Source organism: Notothenia rossii, assembly GCF_949606895.1.
Source record: "Notothenia rossii genome assembly, chromosome: 2".
NCBI lineage: Eukaryota > Metazoa > Chordata > Actinopteri > Perciformes > Nototheniidae > Notothenia > Notothenia rossii.
The window spans coordinates 6920728-6946951 of record NC_136904.1 but is presented as its reverse complement, the minus strand read 5'-3'; the positions used below and the strand labels follow the sequence as shown (position 1 = coordinate 6946951).

The 26224-nt window shown below is 41.3% G+C and overlaps 1 protein-coding gene across 1 annotated transcript in view; it reads right to left on the bottom strand.

Moving 5' to 3' along the window:
* Nucleotides 1–26224, bottom strand: part of LOC307027962 (SH3 and multiple ankyrin repeat domains protein 2-like) — a 283457-nt gene that overhangs the window by 108291 nt on the left and 148942 nt on the right. Inside the window, exon 11 of the mRNA XM_079662656.1 lies at nt 11427–11493. Coding sequence (XP_079518782.1) covers nt 11427–11493 — 67 coding nt within the window. The remainder of the gene's footprint in view (nt 1–11426; nt 11494–26224) is intronic.

The window sequence follows — 26224 nt, the reverse complement described above, 5'->3', positions numbered from 1 at the left end:
TGTAACATGTAATGTGTGGGGAAGAAACTTCCTCTGGAGGAAACACTGGGATGTTAGCCTTTGCAGACCATATACATGCACTAAAACCTAGAACACACTACAGTGAAGGGAAAAAGCTGAATATGAGTTCTTTAAAGAGCCATACACTAAAGTACTACCTTACGTCTTTTGGATAAGGAAAAAACTCCTGCATAGATTGTCATGAAACTTGGTGGAAAGACAAGTCTTGGTCTGAGGAAAACACGAATAACTGAAAACTGAACATTTTTAGCAAAACCGTACTCAGTTGATGGATACACACAGGATTCTTCACTTCTGGAACAGGTCTACGCTCTCTGAGTTGTTTCTTTTAGCTTCTCGAGCAGCAGAAGTCAAATAATTGCATGTTATCCGTATATAAAGGGATTCAATCATTGTAATGGATTTAGCATAAAGGAATGCACTGAATGTAAAATCAGACGACACACACACACACACACACACACACACACACACACACACACACACACACACACACACACACACACACACACACACACACACACACAGGTCATGTGCTGGTGCTAATGACCCATATTTATCAGCACACGCAGGTCACACTGCTCCCGATCTTATATCTGAATCTCACATCACTAATCAATACTAACGAGTAGTTGGAAGAAGGCTTCCCTCACGGCGGTATGTGCTAATCTCCACATTGTACTCTCAGAATCATTTACCTTGCTTTGAGACAAAATGCTTGAGATGTGCAAAACTTCAAATGTAAACCATCATGTCGGTGCAATGAAACAAATGAATTAATCAGTGTGAAGTAAGTTTTCATCTCCGCTTACAGGATGTTGAAAGTGTGAGAGTGAATTTGTCCTATTTCCTGATAACACTGCCTGCACAATCAGCCAAATATAGCATGGAACCGAGTGTGTGGGTGTGTGTGTGTGTGTGTGTGTGTGTGTGTGTGTGTGTGTGTGTGTGTGTGTGTGTGTGTGTGTGTGTGTGTGTGTGTGTGTGTGTGTGTGTGTGTGTGTGTGTGTGTATAACCCACATTACAGTAGAAAGCCTTCTTAAAGGAGAGAGAATGTTTCACAACGATGAATAAATTAACATTATACCGTCATTTATTTATATGTAAATACATGTAAAAGCACTTTGTTGTTCAGGCAGAGGGACGTCTCTGAACTTCACTCTTTAATGAGATTTTTATCTTGCGTCACAAGTGTAGAAATAAATAAAAAAACGAATTTCTGTTCTGACATTTCTGTTCTGACATAACGCAAAAATAATTGAATTAAAAAAATATTTTTAAACAATTATAATGTCTCTATTCTAATGGCATATCATCATATAAGTCAGATTTTGTATTTGCGTCATAAATCTGTATATTAGAGAAAGACATTCAATCAATGTGTCGATTCATTTGGGATTAAATGATAACAAAACCTGAAATTTGTGAAAAGATTATACCTCAATCATAAACCAAATATTCAGTTTTAAACTTTTCAAAAATTGTGAAAAATGTCTAAAATTGTTCCTCAGAGATCAAGACATCCATAAAAAACATATACAACGGAAATAAATGTTTTAAAAAAGGTTGGGGTAGGAACGAGTTCTGGGCTTCAATTTTTTTCATGTTTTGGAAACACACGAAACCCAAGAGAATATGCCAGTTTTCTAATGATTAAAATTCCCTTATTTTAATGGAATAGTCAGCTTTGTGTCTACGGCAAAGGATGAGGGCCACAAAAGTGATACATTCTTTTTTTTAGATGTGAGAAAAAATCAGATTATGAACAGTTTGTATAAAAATAACCAGTGATGCATTAACACTCAGTCCCTGCTGCCTTGTGTGTGTGACAGTCTGTTTTCCTGCAGACTGTCACACACACATATCTGCTTTTTTTTAGCCAGATATTTTGTATTTTCTCGGGGCTCTTGCATAAATGTGCTCGTGTTCAGGTGTTAAAAAGATATCCAGCTTTAGGAAAAGGAAGTAAAGCTTGCTAAATCCTGAAGCTGACTGGGAATGGTTGGGGTGTGTGTGTGTGTAAGAATGAAAGTGTGTGTGTGGTCAACAGTGACTCCCCGAGGGATTATCACACTTTGGCAGCAGGCGGGCTAATACACACATCTGTCAATCATTCTCACTGGCTTACTGCTGCGTGGAGAGAAATACAACACACACACACACACACACACACACACACACACACACACACACACACACACACACACACACACACACACACACACACACACACACACACACACACACACACACACACACACACACACACACACACACACACACACACACACACACACACACACACACACACACACACTCACACACACACACACGCACACACACACTTATTTCAGAGTGACAGGCTATTGTCAGGAAACCAAATAACTTCTTTTCACTGCGTATTTTAGGATTGAACACACTGCGCTGCGTTATTATTTTTTAAATATCTGTTTTGTTCCTATTGTCTGCGCTCTGCTGTGACCCGGGCTGCATTTTATTATTATTGTTTTATTCATTGCTGCTAATGAAAGTCTTTATCTAAAAAAGGAAATGTGTTACGAAATAATGGAAAAGATGACGATGTGTAAATGTGTTTCCTCATTGTTATACTGTAGGTTCTGATGATTTGCTGCAATAACATGAATGTTTTCTAAATGTCTTGGCAAGTCGGTGAAGAGTCTTCTTTCACATGTGGCACATGTGTGGGTTTTATTTTTCTATTTGTTATTCGACGCACAAAATTCTTTATTATTCCGCCGGGTTATTTTGGCCCTCTTCTTCTCCCACATTCCACATCGCAGAAACTCTGTTCAAACATCAAAACGTTCAGCTCGGTCGGGAATCGATGGCTATTACTTTTCTCATTCATAACTTTCATAATTCCAGAGAAACATCCCATAATTCATCACATTTTTAACATCGAAGTGAATGGAGAAACTCTTCAGACTTGAAAAATCTTCATGCGACTTCAACTGCTAACTGCTCCTTCATACTTTCACTCAGAAACCTCATTCCAACTTTAAAATGTTACACATCTTTCTGACATTATTCATTTGAAACAACTTTTAAATCTGATTCATACTATATTAAACATTGTTCAGACCTTGGTAAAGAGGCCTTCTTCAGATTTTAACATTAGTGTGTATTGAGCAGCTCGTTAAGATGTGTGATCTCAAAGCTAGAGTGGAGGACAGCTTGAAATTCGCCTTCATATTATTTTTAAACCTGCCATAATTCCCAAACCCTACACTCCTGAGACATCATTTTTTCATGACAAACGTAGGAAAACATCTCGTAGCTTGAAAAATGAAAAAAATAATTAAGCAAAAATAATTAAACAAAATGCCTCTTGAGGGAATGAAGTCAATTTTTTTTTCAACATGTCTCCATTAAAGCCCATTGTAAGTTCAGCCTCATCGATCCCCACCACAGCAGCCGCACACCTTTATTTAATCTGCCAAAAAGGCCACATTATTGACCCGAAAATACACAAAAAGCACACTTCAGATGCTCAAGGTCCTTGACATGCTTCACGCTTTGAAATGTCACCGATATCTGTTACGGTTCTTCAACAAAACGTTCACATGTAAGAGGTTTATCTCTCATTCAGAACAATACAAATGCTCTCCTCTCACTGATTACTGCACATCACCATGGAAACCTTAGATCTCTGGAAACGTCGTTAGCTCAAATATAAACACCTGTGTCATGGAACACGATGATGTCTTCATCTGACATGCTCAGAGCAGCGGACTTCAGATAATGGTTAATGGTCCTGCCCTCAACAGCTCTACGTCAATTATGGGGTGTCATCATATGCCGTTTCCATGGAAAGGCATCCCTCGCCATAAAACACGATGTCGCTGTAACTCCAATGGACACGGTCCGATTGTCCCCCAAACTTCGCTTGTATATCACCGGTCCATGCCTCAACAGCTTTACGCCAAATGAGAGATCTGAGATCTCACCATAGGCTGTTGCCATGGAAACGCATCCCTCGCCATAAAACACAATGTTGTTGTAACTGATATAAAAATGGTCAAAACACCACCAGACTTCAGATGACAGTTAATGGTCCAGCCCTCAACATGTCTATGTGCCATTAGTGAGTTTTCCTCAAAAGCTGTTGCCATGGCAACGCATCCCTTGCAATAAAACACGATATTGCTATAACTCCTATGAAAACTGTCAAAAAGTGCAAACATTTCACATGTATGCTAACAGTCCAGCCGTGAAGACATCTATGGCACAGTTTTGAGATTTCTTCAAATGCTGTTCAATGCTCGCAATGAAACACGGTTTTCTCATAACTTCAGTGAAAATGCTCCAAACAGTCCAAAACTTCACAGGTTTGGTAACGATGCAGCCATCAACACATCTAAGCGTATTATGGGGTGTCATCAAATAACGTTGCCATGGCGACAGATCATTCGCCATCAAGTTAGTTCAATAGTTTGCAGTTCAAATATTCTGCTGCTTTTCCAAGCCTTTTTACTTTCTTTTCTTCATTTATCACACATTCAAGCCCCCAGTGTTCATGTATCATTTCAATCTTCTTATACATTGCATTTCAGCTTAGGAATTCAGCGTCAGCTTTTCAGCATAAAGCATTCCCACTAGCAATTTCTTCAGGAATAGCATTCTCTAGTTTGCATTGTTTTTGGAAGTGCAGCATGTTTCACCTACAGTTTGCATGACATTTGATCATCATAATTCAAATTTGCACAGAAATGTATAAAAACAAGATTTCTGGGACTTTTTAAAGGAATATAAATGTCCTTCTCTGAATAATATTAATAATATTAATGATAATAATAATAGCTTGGATTCATATAGCGCCTTTCAAGGGACCCAAGGTCGCTTTACAAGTAATAGGGCAAAAAACAAACATAACAAAACAAAAAGTCAGACAGGCAAAACAACAGATCGATTTAGGGGCCGAAAGCCTTGGCAAACAGATGGGACTTGAGGGCCCTTTTGAAGGCGTCGAGTGTGGGGATGTTGCGAATCTCCGCAGGGAGAGCGTTCCAGAGGGTGGGGGCTGCCACACTGAAAGCTCTGTCCCAGAAGGTTCGCAGTTTGGTGCGGGGGGTGGTAAGCAGGCCAGAGTTTGAGGACCGCAGGTTCTGGGGTGGGGCATGTGGGTGAAGGATGTCCGATAGGTACTGGGGGGCAAGGGCATGGAGGGACTTGTAGGTGAGGAGGAGGACTTTGTAGGATATGCGGGACTTGACCGGCAACCAGTGTAGGTGGATGAGGGTGGGAGTGATGTGCTGCCACGGCTTTGTGGCTTTTTATTAATAACAACAATATAATATTGTGAAAAATAGCTGTAACAGGTACCTTTACTTTAGGTACATTTAATAAATATGTCTGTATCTATAGTAAGTAACATTTTGAATTCAGTACTATTCAGAGAATACTTTTAGAACTAAGTATTTTTAATTTTACTTGACGATCCGAGTACTTCTTCCAACAGTCATGGTAACACGTTTCCATGGACAACCTATTCCACTCCTATCAAAAAACCACAGCACGTAGGTCACACACACACTCACACTTACACACACTCACGAGGTAACAGCATGAAGAACGTCATGCTGCGTAGGTAATGATCACCCTTTAATAGGCCTTCCTTCCTCCTCCACCAATCACATGTGTCCTATTTCAGCAGCGTCCTTTCAACAGAAGTCCATCTACAATCATTGTTCCTCTATAAAACATGACTTACTTATTATTAATACTTATTTGTATATGTATGGAGGGCACTGGACTTAAGATTCATGCTAGCTAAACTGTCCCCAGTAGAGAAACAAATACAAAGAGAAGGAAAGAGGTTAAAAGACACAGAGATGGCCTTCTGGATAACATAAGAAGACAGATAAGAAGTTAACACTAACAAGGATAGCAGAAGAAGAAAGACAGGATGTAAACACTAAAGGGAGCAGCAGAAGAAAACAGACAGGAAGTAAACAGTAAAGGGAACAGCAGAAGAAAACAGGCAGGAAGTAAACACTAAAGGGAACAACAAAAGAAAACATACAGGAAGTAAACACTAAAGGGAATAGCAGAAGAAGACAGACAGGAAGAAAACACTAAAGGGAACAGCAGAAGAAGAAAGACAGGAAGTAAACACTGAAGGGAACAGCAGAAGAAGGCAGACAGGAAGTAAACACTTAATGGAACAACAGAAGAAGAAAGACAGGAAGTAAACACTGAAGGGAACAGCAGAAGAAGGCAGACAGGAAGTAAACACTTAAGGGAACAGCAGAAGAAGACAGACAGGAAGTAAACACTAAAGGGAACAGCAGAAGAAGGCAGACAGGAAGTAAACACTTAAGGGAACAGCAGAAGAAGAGACAGGAAGTAAACACTAACAGGAACAGCAGAAGAAGACATACAGGAAGTAAACACTGAAGGGAACAGCAGAAGAAGGCAGACAGGAAGTAAACACTTAAGGGAACAGCAAAAGAAGAAAGACAGGAAGTAAACACTGAAGGGAACAGCAGAAGAAGGCAGACAGGAAGTAAACACTTAAGGGAACAGCAAAAGAAGAAAGACAGGAAGTAAACACTGAAGGGAACAGCAGAAGAAGACATACAGGAAGTAAACACTAAAGGGAACAGCAGAAGAAGAAATACAAGAAGTAAACACTGAAGGGAACAGCAGAAGAAAGCAGACAGGAAGTAAACACTAAAGGGAACAGCAGAAGAAGGCAGACAGGAAGAAAACACTAACAGGAATAGCAGAAGAAGACATACAGGAAGTAAACACTAAAGGGAACAGCAGAAGAAGAAATACAAGAAGTAAACACTGAAGGGAACAGCAGAAGAAAGCAGACAGGAAGTAAACACCAAAGGGAACAGCAGAAGAAGGCAGACAGGAAGTAAACACTAAAGGGAACAGCAGAAGAAGGCAGACAGGAAGTAAACACTAAAGGGAACAGCAGAAGAAGGGAGACAGGAAGTAGACACTAAAGGGAACAGCAGAAGAAGGCAGACAGACATTTTGTGAGTCAAGTCGTTGGTTTATTTAGTTGGTAGTCGTGTTATAGGCTGTTTTCTCATCTGTTATGCAAGAAGAAGAAAAAACCCTACACTGGATGTCCTAGTGATCTGATAATATACTGTATGCAAGCAATTGAAACTGAAGGATAGTCTTCTCTGCTCATGGTGAAATAAGCCTCTGACTGATAAAGAGCTGGTCGCTGTCAGTTACTTATCAGTTAACAGCGAGGCTGACACTGCGATCTGATATTCTGACACGCTGTCCATTCAGGCGTGACAGATACTCCTCACACCTCCTGCTGATTGGAAACGAGAACATGTGACTGGAATAATTTGCAGAGATGTTGTGCAGCGGGAATCGCAGCCTGAAATAAAACTCACTGCTGACGCTCACACATATGTGATACGACCTCATCATTTAGGCAAAAATACTTCCTCTACTTTAATACTGTAGTTGCATGCACTGGTAGAAAACATATACTGTGGGCTTTTGGTTAACAATGAATAGGATTTAAGATGGATTTATGCTATTGTGTGCACAGTAGGTCATGGACAGTGAAACATTTATAGAGGACTAGAGGTATTTGTCATATGTCAACTTGTTTCGCCAGGTTTTATGCAACACATAATGTAATATAATAATAATAATAATAATAATAATAATAATAAAACAGAAAATCCCTGAAATTGAGATATATACTGTTTATTTGTTATTTTAATTTTTTTTTTTTAACTCATGCAATGCCTGGTGCACATGCTGTATTTCCCAATTTGGGATCCATAAAGATCTAATCTAAATGCTGAGATGCTTGAATTTGTATTTGGTATTTAGCTTGATAAGCTAGATCTTTTTTTGTTATCAACTGTCTTTCTTTGGATCAATTAATCAACTAATTGGATGTGAAATAAAGTTAATTGTTATTCTTCAATATGGGGTTGCAAAGCAAAAAGCAGCTGTAGCTTAGTCCATGTTTGCTGCATGCGAAAAACATGACCAAACAAATCAAAACAGCAGAACATAGTGGGTCATCGTTGGAATTTACATCAGGGCAAAGAAAGCCACTTCACCAGAGTAATCCTGAAGCAACGCGTCCTTTAAAATGTAATGTAAGTTGATCATTTGCTTAGGTGTTTCACATTCTGGAAAAACTGTATTTAATGTTATCTGACACACAGTGAGCCTTGACGACGTATTGTAATCTAGAAACGATGACGCAATGCAAGGGAAGATTTGTGTGGTTGAACTGTTACATCATGTGGACAGAGTCAGCAGGAGAAACTGTGGAAGCTACAGGGCTTATAGTGTTTAGATCACATCACACACACACACACACACACACACACACACACACAAACACACACACACACACACACACACACACACACACACACACACACACACACACGACACAAACTGTGCATGTCAGTGTGGGTGTTCAAGAGAATACTTCACCTACCAATCAAGTTAAACTCAATGGTTGAAAGACTCCTACTCTCATTATAAAATGCTATGTTCACATCCCCAAACTCTGTCATGAGTTATTGTTTGTTTAAGTGACCCCTAGTGGCAAAAAAGTACATACGTAATGGAATAATGAGTAACAAGCCGGTTACCGTAGCAAAATAACCCCAACAGTTATTTCATATTATCCTGCTTACTACATAGAGTAATTTAACGCAACAAATTGATTTCAAATTATTTTTAAATGATCTAATTGCTTCCATAACCAAAAACAGTCTGTTCCAGTTCGTACCAATGTCTGGAACTGTGACGACAGCAACGCTTTCTGTAACTCTCCAAGTCTGATTACATTTTCATTTCCATTAACCAGTCTAATGAAGGAGGTCCAAATCTACCAATTGGAATCGAGTATTCAACCAAGCAGTGGAATCACTTTTTCGAGCCAAACCCATGTTGGCAAATGGAGAATCAAGAAGTCAATACATTCAAACCCAAAATCCACAAGAGCTCAGACACAAGGGTCGGAAACAGAACCAGAATGTGTCCAACTGACATATCGTGCCCTTACATCTGGGTTTAACAGTGTGCATCAACAAGGGTTTTTGGGGGTAACCCTGCTCCACTGTGTCTCATTTAGCTCGACACCAGGTCCATGTTAGACTGCATGTTGGTTGTTGAGAGAGAGATAGAGGGCAACAACGGCAGGATTACATCTTTAGATTAGATTAGATTACTCACTACTCTTTCATTTCCCTCCTAACCTCATCCTTCTCTGTCCTCCTTTAAATATTTATTTGTTTGTTCACATTTTCTAATTTTCTCTTGAGCCCCATAATCCCTGAGTCATCTGTGCGCACCACAAACTACTGGAAAGGCTCAGTGTTCATTTCACATGACGGCAGACATTTTCTATTGTCAGACAGCATTCACTGCAGAAACCATCGACACAGCTTTAAAACATTGACACAACAAAAATGATGTGATATTATTGTATTGGTGCTTTTAACCTGATATTGATTGATGGTTGTTTGAATGGCTTTAAATCTAAACTCTCACTTCGTCAGGTGTTGAATCAGAGTCTGTTTCTATTACCGTTCTGCCACCAAAGAAATTAATCAGTGTTTGCCTGGCAACTAAGCAGCGAAGGTAATAAATAGCACGATATGGAATTTGTTCAAAATTGTTTTCATCTTTGCATGTTCGTGAGAAATCCTTTCTGTGTTCTCACCTCCCTCTCGTTCCTCTCACACACAGATGGAGACGCAATAACTCTCAGACAGTTTAAATATATACTGTAGGCGCCATTGTGAATTTGAATGCAATCTTAAACCTAAAGGATCTCTTTTACAAGATGAGAGTTTGTCTATTTGTTCGGAGGTTAAAGAAAACGTACCTGGTTTTCTTGTAACCTGGTCGAAGGGTGTGGAATTGGTAAATTACATTTTGGAGCAAATCTATAACAAATACCAAAATGGATCTTATTTTATTATCAATATGAGATAGTGGAACTTTTTGATTGCAAATGGTAAACGGAGTGAACTTACAGCTCTTTATCAGGTCTTTTTGACCCCATACGAGTCATTCACCCTTTGACACCTTATTCATACAGAACAGTACCACTTGCTCTAGGGAAGCTAACACGCACGCACGCACGCACGCACGCACGCACGCACGCACGCACGCACGCACGCACGCACGCACGCACGCACGCACGCACGCACGCACGCACGCACGCACGCACGCACGCACACACACACACACACACACACACACACACACACACACACACACACACACACACACACACACACACACACACACACACACACACACACACACACACACACACACACACACACACACACACGTTGACCTCACAGGCTGGGATCAAACCAACAAAAGACGACCACATTGCAGTCACTTAAATCCTCACTCAAACCATCCTGAAACCGTTTTCAAACAAAATGTGGTTCCATATTACAATAGATCTCGAAAGTAACATTTTAAAGAGCTTTTGTTTAAAAACGACCAACGTCTTTACTTTAATCCAAAGAGTTAAAATCCTGAAAAGCTTCTTTTTTTTTTAGACCAAACAAATCTAGTTTTTTTCTGTGTGCTGTTTGGGTCTGTGGGACCGTTTTCTGTGTTCACAAAAAGAAAATGTATTCAATTTAATTAATTTAACCTGCTTTATTTGAGGGTGGACCTCACCTCCTCTAGGGGGGTCCGGGGGCATGCAAGTGAAATGCATCAATCTGGTGCACTTTGAGCACCAAATGAATTCATGGATACAGCTCTCAACACTCAGATGAAAGGGAGCTTTATACTTTTCAATAATCCAAACATCTTTAGAATATGATCACAACCAATAACAAATAATTTAAACTTGTTTATTCTTATCTTAAGAGTTAGCATTCTTTCTTTTTATGTATGCATATTTTACTAATCACTCGCCTTTCACTCGCGCCCCACACTTTGAGAAACGCTGCCCTAGTCCAATCATTTAAGCTCCCAATTTCTTAAAGCACTCACAACTCAAGCTTTAAAAGTTGTGTGCTAAACAATCACCATCACTAGAAGAATCATTCAATCCATCTGTTGAAGATTCAATCAAACCCTTCAGAGGAGGTCAGTGGACACCTCTGGAAACCGACCAATCAGCTTCCTCTAAACTAAAGCAAAGCCTGAAGCCGAGGCAGTGACCATTTCTCCTGCGATTGTCCCAGTGTAAACACAAACTTTCATCCTCTTGGCAACGCTCTCGTAATCCCAAAGAGGGGATTATACCGGGCGGTCATTTAGGAGGATCAAACCAGAGGGGGGGGGGGGGGGGATTTGAAATGTATCCCGAGGGAGATTCAGGAATACTCGCTGCGTGCTGGAAAGGTGAGGTAAAAGATGTAGGAGTGAAAAAAGAGGCTGCTTCTCTACTTACCTATATCTGTCTCTTTGTGGTTCTTCACGAGTTCTGCAAGCTCGAAGTTCCCAGCAATAATGGCGACCTGGAGGGGGAAATAAAAGTGTTTTTAACTTTTGTATTCAGCTACTTTTCAAATCTGAAAGTCTCTCACGTCTTTTAAAAATCCCTCAAAGTCACCTTTTCATCCCTAACCCTTTTTCCTCTTGGCTCAGGACTTTTATTTCTTACTTTATTTGTTGTTTCGTTGTTTGCTTTCAAAACGTCTTGAAGCACTGTTTAAAATAGCTATGTAAATATCATTATGATTACTTTGAGATAGTATTTAAAAAGCACAAAAGGACAGTTAGGGGATTCACTTGAAGAAGCACAACTTGTGAAGACAGATTATTATTTAAATGCACATACAGTACGTGTTAACCAACAATGAAGCCACGTTCAAAGACCATGTGCTTCCAGCTGAGGAGGATGCTGAATTTAACTCAGATTTCAAAAGATACTCCATCAAAAACAAGAAAGAGGTACTTATTCACAATAATGTCAGTCATTTCCTCCTCTTTGAACAGACTCTGACTTTGAACTTGATACAAAATCCTTCATGGCTTTAATCATCTGTAGCAGGGAATTTAGTAATCTAGCACGCACGCACGCACGCACGCACGCACGCACGCACGCACGCACGCACGCACGCACACACACACACACACACACACACACACACACACACACACACACACACACACAAACACGACAGGATGGAACAGTATTCACATGTTAAGTCACATGTTTATGTGAGGAGGAGAGAGTCAAAGTTTTCTGTTGCCTTCATGCAAGGAATAGAGAAAAAACTTGGATTATTGGTTGGGTAAAAACACGACGACACTAAATCCATTGTGTTTTAACATAAAACTGATGGAAATAATGTACCAATAAAGCTTTATAAACATTAATCCCTTACTTTTTCGTAATAGTGTGTAAAAGCATTCCCAAATAAGTTGTTTCCAGATATATATTAATGGAGTAATACTATGCATTCCTCCGATATTTCTATATTTTGTTTTTGTTGGAAACACAAGATACTTATATACCCGGATGAATTCCAATAGATAAAACTTATTGAACAGTATCATTTGAATTTAAGGCCAAACTCTAAGTTTATCACCAGCTCCACTGATGGTCTTGATCTCCTGCCTTTTGACAATAATTAACCCAATATCAATATTTTGTCAAAAGGCTGGAGCAATGGATTCAACATTCATGTATAATATCAAGAAGATTCAATAACACACACATGTGATAACTAATAAACAATCAAACAGATATTTCTCAGGTCAAGAATTAACTTTCATTATCAAATAAGTCAAAACATTAACAGTTTAACCAAGTAGTAATACGTTTACGTAAGGATATGTTCATAAAAAGGATATTTAAAAGCAGTTATCAGCATGTTCTTTGGTTAGCACTGCTTATGTGCGATATATTCTTTATTTACAATGTAATATTGTTATAACTTGCTTCTATTTCAATACACTACACACTAATAACACCGTCTTTTTATAACTTTACGTTCATAATGCTGCTACATAATTGTTTTGTATTTGTTAAGCTTGCATGTGTCCTTGTTTTATTTGTACTTGCCTCTTTATTTTGTATTTTAGTCTCCTCAATTTACTCTCTTTGCTTTAACTTTAATGTAAATGTCCTCGCTACGCTGCAAATATATAATTTTTGTTCTGATTATTAGTTACCTGAATTATCTTCTGTTATCTAGTGTCGGACTGTTGTTTTTCATAAACACAAATTCCCTAAACCAGGAGTGTCCAAACTACGAAATGCGGCCCGTTATCCATTTCTAATCGTCCCTCAGCAAATTCTTAAAGTATAATGATATACGGCTCCCACCTGAAACTCGGGCTCGTCTTATATTGTACTTCTTAAATATATATGTGAGCCTATATTACACAGTAGTATTCATGTGTTAATAAGCCCACTATTCAAAGACATTCAGTCAATTAGTGCTGATAACATGTTCTAACAAATCCTTGTTTTATCTCCATAACAAGCTTCATATTTCCCTTATTATAAGCAATCTGAGGCTTCTTTTTTAAGGGATGAGCTGCAACAGGATAACTGAAACCCTCTGGAGAGCTGTGATGTTTCTTAAATCATATTCAAATCATAATTGACCTACATTTGATTGATTTTGCTGAATTATAATTTAACCTATGAGGCAGTATACCTCACCTCTAGCAGCCCGTTGTATGTTTTTCTGTATGTGGCCCTCAGTGAAAAAAGTTTGGACACCCCTGACTCTTCATCTTCCTTTGACCAATTAAAACAAAGATGTACTTCCTGTGTGTGTCCAGCAGGGGGCGGTGAAGCCTGTTCCGCTGTCAGTGACCCAGATCAGCTTCCTGTTGTTGACTCCTGGTGCCAAAGCACGCCTAAAGTCTTGTAAAAATACTTCATTTTGCTCTCATATGTTGCACACATGCACAAGAGCGAGCGTGCACACACACCTCGAGGGAAAGCTGTCAGCAGCATTATGTAATCTCTCATTCCTGGAGAACAAAATCAGGAGGAAGAGAGATAAAAAGTGTATTATTAAAGCGGAGTTGGCTTGAGTAGTAATACTCCGCTGCCTCCCTCCACAGTTGACCTTTTTCTTCAAATAAATACTGAGAGAAAAGCACTCGAGAAGCTCTAACCGACGTGTTTTCCGTCCTCTTGAATTTTTTAACACGCTGCATTAATATACGATATCTTCCTTTTTTCTCTCAGAGCTGAAGTGTGCGTCAATAAATGAAACGCTGACCTTCTTCATGTGATGCTTCCTGTGAGCGGGATGAAGAATGTAAAGGGCACACATTCAAAAAGAGTCAACGCAGGGGATTTTCCCTACTTTTACATAAACCTATTCCTGGAATTAGTACTTTTTGGATATTCAAATATATGTATTTTAAACAAACCTAAGTCAGACCTTGGTTAAATTACTGGTACGCGACAGTTCATAAATGCTACGTGCAAAGAAATTAAGTCTAACACCTTCCCAGGGGAGGCTTTCAGATTGTGCTTCAGAAATAACAGGCAATATAAGAAGATGCTGATTTTTTACGGAAAGATACAATTACTATGTGCCAACAAATTAGAATGGGGGAGGAATATAATTAATATGTCATAATTAGGCAGACAATTATAAAAGCAACACAAGCTCAGGTGTATAGCTTTATTTTTAGTTTAATGTAGGATAATGATATTGGGGCACTGCTCTAATTGAGGACTATCTGTGCCTATAAAGTGTGTGTCCTTCATACAGTCTATCGTCCATCATCATGAACTCCCACTCACTTCGAGGATCTCCCATAATGCACCATGCCATGTGTGACAAATCTGTGACAGGATTTTCTCTCCCACAGGAGGTCTGATCCGGCTCGTGGACGTGATGGAGTAACACATCAGGAGGAAGTGACAGTGATGAAGATCCACTGAGCGCGGCCGGAAAACTGACAGATGCAGAACTGACTGAGAGGGAAGAAGTTTGATGAAACACCGAGAACAGATTTAAGAGACTTAAGACGTGATTGCAGCACGTATACATGTTTTTCAACTAATTTAATAGTAATTTATACAGACTAAGTACAAGAAGTTAGTTGAAAGACGCGCACGCAAACGCGCGCGCACACGCGCGCACGCACACGCGCACGCACGCACGCACCCGCACCCCCCCCCACACACACACACACACACACACACACACACACACACACACAGCACAGCAGTTTAAGAATGAATTAGAATTAGCTCCACCTTATCCAGTAATTTCATATATATGAATCTATATTGGGACATAACGCACAGTGTGTACTTGTCCTTCTGGTACTTAAAGTATATATATATTCTTTTTTCTTTATTCACCTAATTCAATACTAATATATAAAAACAAGTTTCATATAAATAGTGAGACAGGATCGTTCAGATAAAGCTGCTGTCTGTAAAACCAAAACAATGAGCGGAACGAAGCTAAATCTCTCCGTGGCAGGAAGTGTAAACTGGGTTTATTTATTTATTCAGCTGACTACTGTCTATTTGTTTATAAAGCCAGAGAGGCTGAACCAGAAGAGTAAAGCTGCCTTTTAGCTGAGCTGAAAGACAGCAAAATAAGCGATAATGAATACCTGGACTGTAGTCTGGGTGCATCGATATAAATTACTCTCATATAAACGCAAAATCCCTTGATCCAAAGTCAATTTGAAATACGCTTTAATGCAGGGGATGTTAAGGATGCGTTTTTGGTACATTTAGTCAAATATAACAGATTTTAAATATCATTACTTGCATATTTTTGCCCTGTGTATTCCCTTTATCATCTTATATCAGTTCCTGGTGCTGTTGCTGCCTTTAATTCCCACTGAGGCATTAGAGGTGGGGGATGGAGAGTGGGTTTCCCTGCTAGCATCTCTTGGGCTGCTGTACTCGTTGCTATGGCACCAAAACTCAGCTGTTCATTGGATGTTCAGCTTGAACCAGGTTCGAATTGACAGTAATGCACCAATTTATGCACTGAAAAAATGAAAAATACAAGACAAAATGTCTGCTTTTGCTTTGCCGAATGTGGCCCAATGACATGATATTTGAATCTAAATTTGACATACTGTACTGCATGTCACTGGTGGCGGTAATTTGCAGCACGTGACTCTGAATAATAAGGCAGACAGAAAAGCAGAGGAGGAAAATCAGGTCTGACGTACAGTGTGTGCCAAAGGCGACGAGAAACAAGAGTGTGTGGGGGCAAACAGGCCAAGAGATAAAGGAGGAAGTGTGGAACAGAGGATGATTATAATGAGCAGTGCAGGTAGGAATTAGATTAGAAGAAGGTGCAGAGGAGATGTGAAATTGGACTGAAAGGAAGAAGAAAAGTACATTAAATCAAATAAAGGTATTGTAGTGGGGATAAAAAGCTTAGAAGTGCACAGAGGTTATATTGCGAGGGAAATTCTGTTTGAGGAGACCAAGGAGAGTTAGGGGAAGTGGAGAGGATGTGGCCAATTGTTGGAGGCGATTGTTAAATAAAGCAAATGAATTTTTATCTCTCTGAAAGCCCTCTATCTGCACAACGGCGCACTCAGAGAGGATGATGGGAGTTTTCTGTCCTCAAATTCTCTTCCTTTTGTTCCACTCCACAATGATGATCAGGCTAAGCTGTGACACACACACACACACACACACACACACACACACACACACACACACACACACACACACACACACACACACACACACACACACACACACACACACACACACACACACACACACACACACACACACACACACACACACACACACACACACACACACACACACACACACACACACACACACACACACACACACACACACACACACACACACACACACACACACACACACACACACACACACACACACACACACACACACACACACACAGACCGACACATGATATTATCAAATGGCATGGCCACACACCCACGCTGTGTCCTAATTAAGATCTGCAGCGGGCGTCGTTCAGCCGAGGCAATCACTTTTTATTAACATTTGCACTTTGCAGTTGTTAAATCGGCTCCTAATGATGATGTTTGCATGAAGTCTCTCTGTTCGAATGACAAGCGTGCAGAGTGCCTGCTCTCTGTAGAGGTGGTTGTTTAAAAATAAAATGGTATTTCCCATTGGTGAAGAAAATGTAGTGACCTACTGCAGATGCAAATGTGCCTCACAACTGCATTAAATATGCTTAGGCGCCGAAATAATGAGCAAATGGTTGTCCTTGGACGTTTGCCATATAGTAAAAAAAATGCTGCTTTAGAGACGAATCAGTTCGATTTTTCACATAATTATTATTATTATAAATAAATTGCAACGTGCAGATTTTAATCAAAGCTCTTATGTTCATGTAAATATATTTTTTTTTTATTGAATTTTAAAAATATAGTTCTCAGGATTTTTTTGGATTCAAATATTTTATTTGAAGTGCTGTGTTAACATTCCTTGGGGACAAATGGTGAAAGACTATTCTGGACATTTTGTATTTGTGGCATTGATTACAACATTACAACGATTTTGGGACGTTTACATTCATCTAGGACCGATTAAAATCGTATTTTGGGCCAATTCTGGGAGGCTGTTATAACATTTTAAAGAACGTTTTATTCTAAAGAAAAAAAAATTGCATTGCTTTTTTTGTGTGAGAGTGCTCTTATGAGGCTTACACACCAGTGCTTTTCCCTTTCTAGCTCGGAGCCGGAGCTTTTCTGGTTCAGCTCCGGTTTCCCTTTTCTGCTCCCGCTTTGTTCACACCACCCAGAGCTGCCGCTGCCGCGTCATGACGTCACCGTTTACGTGCCTGCTTCATAAAATCCAAACCGCGCGGAAATCCTTCACATTGACAACAACGAAGCGCTGTTCGCTTTGGTTATCCTCTTACGAAACGAAATGGAAGGCATCGGACGACTTTACAAGGGACGACTTTACTTGGAACTTTACAAACATCACATGCGAAATGCAAGACTTCTTTGTGGTCTTCAGCATCTACTTCAACGACGAATCTGCCCCTGTCCCCTGCCCCCGCCTCGACGTAAGAGAGACGTAAGCGACGCCGCCTCTTACATTACATTTAGCTGACGCTTTCATCCAAAGCAACTTACAATAAGTGCGTTCGACCAACAAAGTACAAACTTGAAGAAAACAGAATCATATAAGTACATCAGGTTTCATAGAGCTAAAACATTTCAAGTGCTACTCAACTGTAAGCTCCGAAGCTCTTGCCTCTAGACCGACAATTTTTTGGAGCTGGAAGTGAACCGGATTCCAGAGCTAAGAGGCGGCGCCTCTGCGGTGTGAACAGGAAAAACCGGTGCTTTTCAGGCTCCAGCTCCGAGCCGGAGCTGAAAACGCGTTGGCATGAAAGGGGCATTAGTGAAGGTTTAGCGTTAAGAGGGGTATAATACGGTGGCCGACAGGTGCCAATACATTACAACGGCCCAAAGCACTTACCTGTACACCATAGAAACGCCCTGCATATACTTCAGTGCATTTCTCCTAATGGAAGTGTTTTTGGACGATGTAAGCAGGGACGTGCAGAGACATTTTGGGGGCGGGTGCTCAAGTGAGAAAAAGGGCACTTCCCATATTAATTTATAAAAAAAAAAGTAAAACAAAAAGTGAAATATAGTTGCACATCTCTGACTTACTGACCAATTTATTTGAATACCCTCACACTCACTTAATTGTTTAATACTCAGCAGAATTCTACAAAAATAATCAACTAACATAGAGACAATGGTCTTCTTTAGTATTCACTACGCGCAAGAGCAATCAACAAACTAGTGACGTTAATAGTTATTAAATGAGCAGCCAACAATCAAAAATGATGAAGTTACTGTTTAAGGACATTACAGGCAAAAAGATTGTTTTTTCATGTACTTATTTTGGTCTATTTTGCTTCCATGTTTTCTTTCACTCTAATGGAAATAAAACTTCACAACACATATAAATGGTGTTCGTGTTACTACATGTCTGTCATATATAGATTTAAAGCTAATCTGCATTTAAACACAACATTTCCGGGGAAAATACTGAAACTATCTGGGGAAGTTGTGAGGTGATGTGTTTTTTCGTTGATCCTTTTCAGCTGCAATGCCTTGGTAACTGCATGCAAATTAGCGCATTTTAATTAGGCCTAGTTAACGCCTAATTTATCTTATTGTCTTTTAGCTGATTGGCTGTAAACTTGAGGCCCTGGCAGTTTAGTAATTTGTTCATCACCACTCACCTTCAACATAAGCCAAGAAAAGCCGGCATAACATGGGACTGTAAAGTGGGAGGTGCTGCTACCTGTCTGTCTGAAGGGACTGTAAAGTGGGAGGTGCTGCTACCTGTCTGTCTGAAGGGACTGTAAAGTGGGAGGTGCTGCTACCTGTCTGTCCGAAGGGACTTTAAAGTGGGAGGTGCTGCTACCTGTCTGTCTGAAGGGACTGTAAAGTGGGAGGTGCTGCTACCTGTCTGTCTGAAGGGACTGTAAAGTGGGAGGTGCTGCTACCTGTCTGTCTGAAGGGACTGTAAAGTGGGAGGTGCTGCTACCTGTCTGTCTGAAGGGACTGTAAAGTGGGAGGTGCTGCTACCTGTCTGTCTAAAGGGACTGTAAAGTGGGAGGTGCTGCTACCTGTCTGTCCGAAGGGACTGTAAAGTGGGAGGTGCTGCTACCTGTCTGTCTGAAGGGACTGTAAAGTGGGAAGTGCTGCTACCTGTCTGTCTGCAGGGACTGTAAAGTGGGAGGTGCTGCTACCTGTCTGTCTGAAGGGACTGTAAAGTGGGAGGTGCTGCTACCTGTCTATCTGAAGGGACTGTAAAGTGGGAGGTGCTGCTACCTGTCTGTCTGAAGGGACTTTAAAGTGGGAGGTGCTGCTACCTGTCTTTCTGAAGGGACTGTAAAGTGGGAGGTGCTGCTACCTGTCTGTCTGAAGGGACAGTAAAGTGGGAGGTGCTGCTACCTGTCTTTCTGAAGGGACTGTAAAGTGGGAGGTGCTGCTACCTGTCTGTCTGAAGGGACTTTAAAGTGGGAGGTGCTGCTACCTGTCTGTCTGAAGGGACTGTAAAGTGGGAGGTGCTGCTACCTGTCTGTCTAAAGGGACTGTAAAGTGGGAGGTGCTGCTACCTGTCTTTCTGAAGGGACTGTAAAGTGGGAGGTGCTGCTACCTGTCTGTCTGAAGGGACTGTAAAGTGGGAGGTGCTGCTACCTGTCTGTCTGAAGGGACTGTAAAGTGGGAGGTGCTGCTACCTGTCTGTCTGAAGGGACTGTAAAGTGGGAGGTGCTGCTACCTGTCTATCTGAAGGGACTGTAAAGTGGGAGGTGCTGCTACCTGTCTGTCTGAAGGGACTGTAAAGTGGGAGGTGCTGCTACCTGTCTTTCTGAAGGGACTGTAAAGTGGGAGGTGCTGCTACCTGTCTATCTGAAGGGACAGTAAAGTGGGAGGTGCTGCTACCTGTCTGTCTGAAGGGACTGTAAAGTGGGAGGTGCTGCTACCTGTCTGTCTGAAGGGACTGTAAAGTGGGAGGTGCTGCTACCTGTCTGTCTGAAGGGACTGTAAAGTGGGAGGTGCTGCTACCTGTCTGTCTGAAGGGACTGTAAAGTGGGAGGAGCTGCTACCTGTCGGTCTGAAGGGACTGTAAAGTGGGAGGTGCTGCTACCTGTCTATCTGAAGGGACTGTAAAGTGGGAGGTGCTGCTACCTGTCTATCCGAAGGGACTGTAAAGTGGGAGGTGCTGCTACCTGTCTGTCTGAAGGGACTGTAAAGTGGGAGGTGCTGCTACCTGTCTGTCTGAAGGGACTGTAAAGTGGGAGGTGCTGCTACCTGTCTGTCTGAAGGGACTGTAAAGTGGGATGTGCTGCTACCTGTCGGTCTGAAGGGACTGTAAAGTGGGAGGTGCTGCTACCTGTCTGTCTGAAGGGACTGTAAAGTGGGAGGTGCTGCTACCTGTCTGTCTGAAGGGACTGTAAAGTGGGAGGTGCTGCTACCTGTCTGTCTGAAGGGACTGTAAAGTGGGAGGTGCTGCTACCTGTCGGTCTGAAGGGACTGTAAAGTGGGAGGTGCTGCTACCTGTCGGTCCGAAGGGACTGTAAAGTGGGAGGTGCTACCTGTCGGTCTGAAGGGACTGTAAAGTGGGAGGTGCTGCTACCTGTCTGTCGGAAGGGACTGTAAAGTGGGAGGTGCTGCTACCTGTCGGTCTGAAGGGACTGTAAAGTGGGAGGTGCTACCTGGTGCTCCTGGTGCTTGGAGTTGCAAGTTTTTGCCACCGCTCGCGAAGTTTCTGCCGGTGCCTGAGAAACTCCACCGGCGGTCATACGGTCGTGAAAGAACAGTAAGACACACAAAGTAGAACACGTCTGCTCGTTGAAAGATTAAGATTAACGCCATTGATCTGTGGAGGATCTGCCGCGGTTTGAGGGCCTGCCGTCCACCCATTTCTGCTTCTGCTGGTGGTGGTTCCCACGGTTTAAGGCTGCTATCCACCTGCTGTTAGAGGCCTACTCCCACCTGTTGGGTGCTACTGTGCGGGGGAGGCCTGGTCTGGAGATACCGCGGAGAAACTGGAGTGTTGCCACACTGCTGCTTGCCTATTTCCTTGCTGCTGTCCTGACGTGGTTTTGCTTCGGGAACATCGTGGATGCTGTTGAGCTGGACTGGGAAAATGGCAAATGTCGTGTTTCTGCTGTGCCTTTTTTTGACTGTGCTGGACAAGGAGAAGTTCGCTAGTCATCCTGAAAATTCTGCTGGATTCGGGTCCGTTCTGCCGCCCGCAGTGGACATCCCCTGTACAGGTTCGGATGGGTTGCACAAACAATTGCTAGTTGCACTGTCGTGGACATTCATTTCGTCAAATGTCTGTCTTTCTCACATGCCTGCCACAATGGTCCTTCAGAATTGTTTTTTGAACTCTAATCTCACTTTTGCGAAGTTTGCTGGTGACTCTAGAACAGCTGAAAATGTATGTGTGTTGATTAAGAGGAAAAGGTGCTTGGTATTTTTATTGTTGTTACTATCAGGAAATGTACAGCCAAATCCGGGTCCACCTGGTAGTTTTAGTCAAATAGCTACTCCTGCTGATTTTATTTCTAGATCGGGGTTAGGTTTAATTCATTTAAATGTACGCAGTCTGTTACCTAAATTAGATTTTGTCCGTATTTGGGCGAGTTCAACTGATGCTGATGTCATTGTCTTATCAGAAACGTGGCTAGAAAAAACGATCTTGGCCTCTGACATTTACATAAATGGTTACAATGTATATCGCACTGACCGTCCTAAAAAAGGTGGTGGCGTTGCCATTTATGTGAAAAATAAGTTTTGTGTAACAAAAATGGTTTCCAAATCTGTTAGTAAACAACTAGAATTTTTAGCTGTGAATGTCGAAGTAACAAAGGGTCAACAGGTCATGGTGGTGGGTTGCTACAGGGCCCCCTCGGCTGTCAAGGACTCCTTATCTTCATTGGCAAAACTGTTATCTCAACTTTCCTACAAGGAAATAGTGCTGCTTGGTGATTTTAATTGGGACTGGTTAACTTCTGTGTCAGAGGATTTAAAAAACCTGTGTACCTCTTTGAACATTACTCAGATTATAGACAGTCCTACTCGCCCAAATATTAAGTCCCCAAATAAATCCTCCTTAATTGATCTCATTTTAACAAATGTTCCATATAAATACTCATCTGTGGGAGTATTTGCTAATGATGTGAGTGACCACTGTGTTGTAGCCACAATTAGGGACACTAAGGTCCAAAAAGTTAAACCACGCATCATCACAAAGAGAGATAAAAAACACTTAGTGGAGCAGGGTTTTTTACATGATCTGTTTGATTTTGATTGGGGAAAAATCGATCTGTGTGCTGATGTAGAAACTGCATGGTCTTATTTTTATCTTGGTTTTATAAAAATTATAGATAAACATGCACCTCTGCGTAAATTTAGAGTGAAGGGACGAAACAATCCCTTGTTTTCTGCTGAACTGTCCAGTCTCCTTCATGAGAGAAACAATGCCTGGGCAAAGGCTAGGAAATCAGGCTCAGAGGTAGAATGGCTACGCTTTAGGCAGCTAAGGAATAGCTTTACTTCACATGTCAAAAGTGCTAAGTCAAAGTACTATTTGTCAGTTACCACAGAAAACCTGAATAATCCTAGGAAATTTTGGAAAGCCATAAAATCGATTTCCACTGGTGATATCCCAAATGAGCTACCTCCGTACCTCACCACAGCATCTGGCATTATATCAGACAGGGCCACCATGCTAAATTGCTTTAATAAGCATTTTGTCTCTTGTGGCTCTCTGTTTGATTCTGTCACTGACTGTGCTTCTGCTTCTGTGAACGCTCCAGTCCTTGACTCTGAACAATGTGGTCTGGAAAACCCTTTCAGTTTTACTCCTTTAACTGTTGGTATTGTCCATGAAGCTTTATCCAAGTTAGATCCTAGGAAACCGGCTGGCCCGGACAACGTAGAACCTTTCTTTTTAAAGATAGCTGCAGATTTTATTGCTCCACCTCTTACTTCTCTTTTTAACCTCTCCCTCAGCACAAATACAATTCCTAAAGTATGGAAGTCTGCTTATGTCCTGCCTCTACTGAAAGGAGGGGAGGCAACTATTTTAAATAACTATAGGCCAATCTCTAAATTGTCAGTTTTGGCTAAGGTGCTCGAACGACTTGTGAGTGAACAAGTAAAGGAGTTTTTATGTAAAAATAATATCCTGTCTAAACATCAGTCAGGCTTCAGGAAGAAACATAGCACCATCACTGCAACAATGAAAGTGGTAAATGATATTACTAGTATGCTAGATAATAAACAGAGTTGTGCAGCTCTGTTTATTGACCTTTCCAAAGCGTTTGACACCGTTGATCATCGCGTCTTAAAACAGAGGCTACTCAGTACTGGCATATCCAGCCATGCAGTGGGGTGGTTTGTGAACTACCTCTCTGAAAGGTCCCAATGTGTTCACTTTGATGGGCTGTCTTCTGAGTGGTTAAACATTGCTAATGGTGTTCCTCAAGGTTCTGTTTTAGGTCCACTTTTATTCTCCATATATATCAACAGTTTAGGTGAAAATGTGGATGAAGCTATTTTACATTTTTATGCGGACGATACCGTGATGTATTGTGCAGGTCCCTCCATTCAGGAGGCGGTTGTTAAATTACAGGCTGTTTTTAACATTATTCAGACTCAGCTCTCTGAACTAAAGCTTCTTTTAAATGTGGATAAAACCAAGATAATGCTCTTTTCAAAAGCTAAAAAGACACCAGAGCCTGTTTTAGATATTGTATCAACGCAAGGAACAAAACTTGAAGTTGTTGCCTGTTACAAATACCTTGGTATCTTGCTTGATGACTGTCTCTCTTTTAAACTTCATGTCAATAACCTGCTTAAAAAACTAAGGGTTAGGCTAGGTTTCTTTTTCAGGAATAAGTCCTGTTTCTCACTTGAGGCCAGGAAAAGGCTAGTCACTGTGACCTTTTTACCTGTGCTGGACTATGGTGATCTGCTGTATATGAATGCACCTGCCAACTACCTGAGCAAACTAGATGCTGCGTATCATAGTGCTCTGAGATTTGTCACAAACTGTAAAGCACTTACTCATCACTGTACATTGTATACCAAGGCAGGTTTACCATCACTCACTGTACGGAGGCTCAGTCACTGGTACACTTTTATCTATAAAGCTATGTTGGGCAAACTCCCGTATTATATCTGTTCATTGATAAAGCAGAAAGTTGCAAGCAGCTATTGTCTGCGATCACAGGATATAGTCTTGTTAGATGTGCCAAGAGTAAGGACTGTCTTAGGTAAGACAGCTTTTATGTGCGCAGCTCCACTTGCTTGGAACAGTCTACAGGCAAAATTGAAATTGAGCATTTTTATTTCTCTGAATGTATTTAAGGCATGTCTAAATGAAATGCTTTCTGACACTCTGGGTATTTGTAAATGTTGAATATGTAAATATGATATCCTCTGTTGTTTGTATGTTGTTTTTATGTTTCATGTGGAACTAAATGATGCAGGTCTCCCTTGTAAATGAGATCGATGATCTCAAGGGACCAATCTGTCTAAATAAAGGTTTGAAATGAAATGAAACCTGTCGGTCTGAAGGGACTGTAAAGTGGGAGGTGCTGCTACCTGTCTGTCTGAAGGGACTGTCGATGTCCGCACCGCTGTGCAGGAGACGTGGAGGAAGGGAGGGAGAGCTACGGAACTTCACAGTCTAATCTCCCGACCTGATATTTTGTATTCAATCAATATATAGTAGATATATATTCCTTTATAAAAATTAGGGGGAAAAAAGGGCGCGTTCTCTGGAGGAAGAAAAAGGGCAGGGGCTCAAGCCCACTTTGTGTCTATGTGTGCACGTGCCTGGATGTAAGGCGTTTGGGCCTTTAGGCCACCGTAGGAGACAGAGACGAAGACAGATTATAGCTACAAAAATCTAGTTCCATACAGAAATAGTTGTGACAATTTGGTATGGAGGAAATGTCCTCAGCTACATCCAACACCTTTGGGATGAAACTGAGCCAGACCTGATCAAACACATCTGAGCTGGACCTCACTTAAAGGTCTCCTATTATACTTTTTTTATCAATATATTATAGGTCTCAGATATATACAAACATGTCTCTGAAGTGTTTGGCTCCAAACACCAAACAGATCATTGCAGCATCCCATAATCCCCTCTGGTTTATCCCTGTTTCCAAAGTGCTGATTCTCTGTCTGTTACTTTAGATGAAGATAAGGAGCCCCTCCCCACGCCCCTCTGAGAGACATTTGGGATTGGGGTCCACTGGGGGGACCCTCGGGCTTAAGAGGTTAAAAAGAACACAATGGTGCTCTAGGAGGGGATTCAGGTGATAAGGTGTGTGGGGGGGGGGTACCTTGGTTGCTGATTGGCTAATGGTTACACAAGCCAAACAATCGTTATGACATCACAAAGTGGGCAAAATCTGATCAGCTCATTTTCAGACTATTCTTATATAACACATTGCGGCAGCGGGTGTGGTTAGGGCGCCGGCTGCTGGAGTGATGGGAGTGGCTCGGCCGGAGACCAGACAGCTGATCAGAATCAGATAATTATGCTCTCAATAAGAAGCATGACGGTAACCTGATGGTCTGTCTTGCAGTAGGCTGGTTCCTGGGAGGATTTCCTGGCCACAGAACGGGTCCGATCAGGACGACCCCGCACCGCGTCTGCGCTACTTGGAGTGGCACATGATTCTTTTGGACAATAAACCCCTAATCATTCAC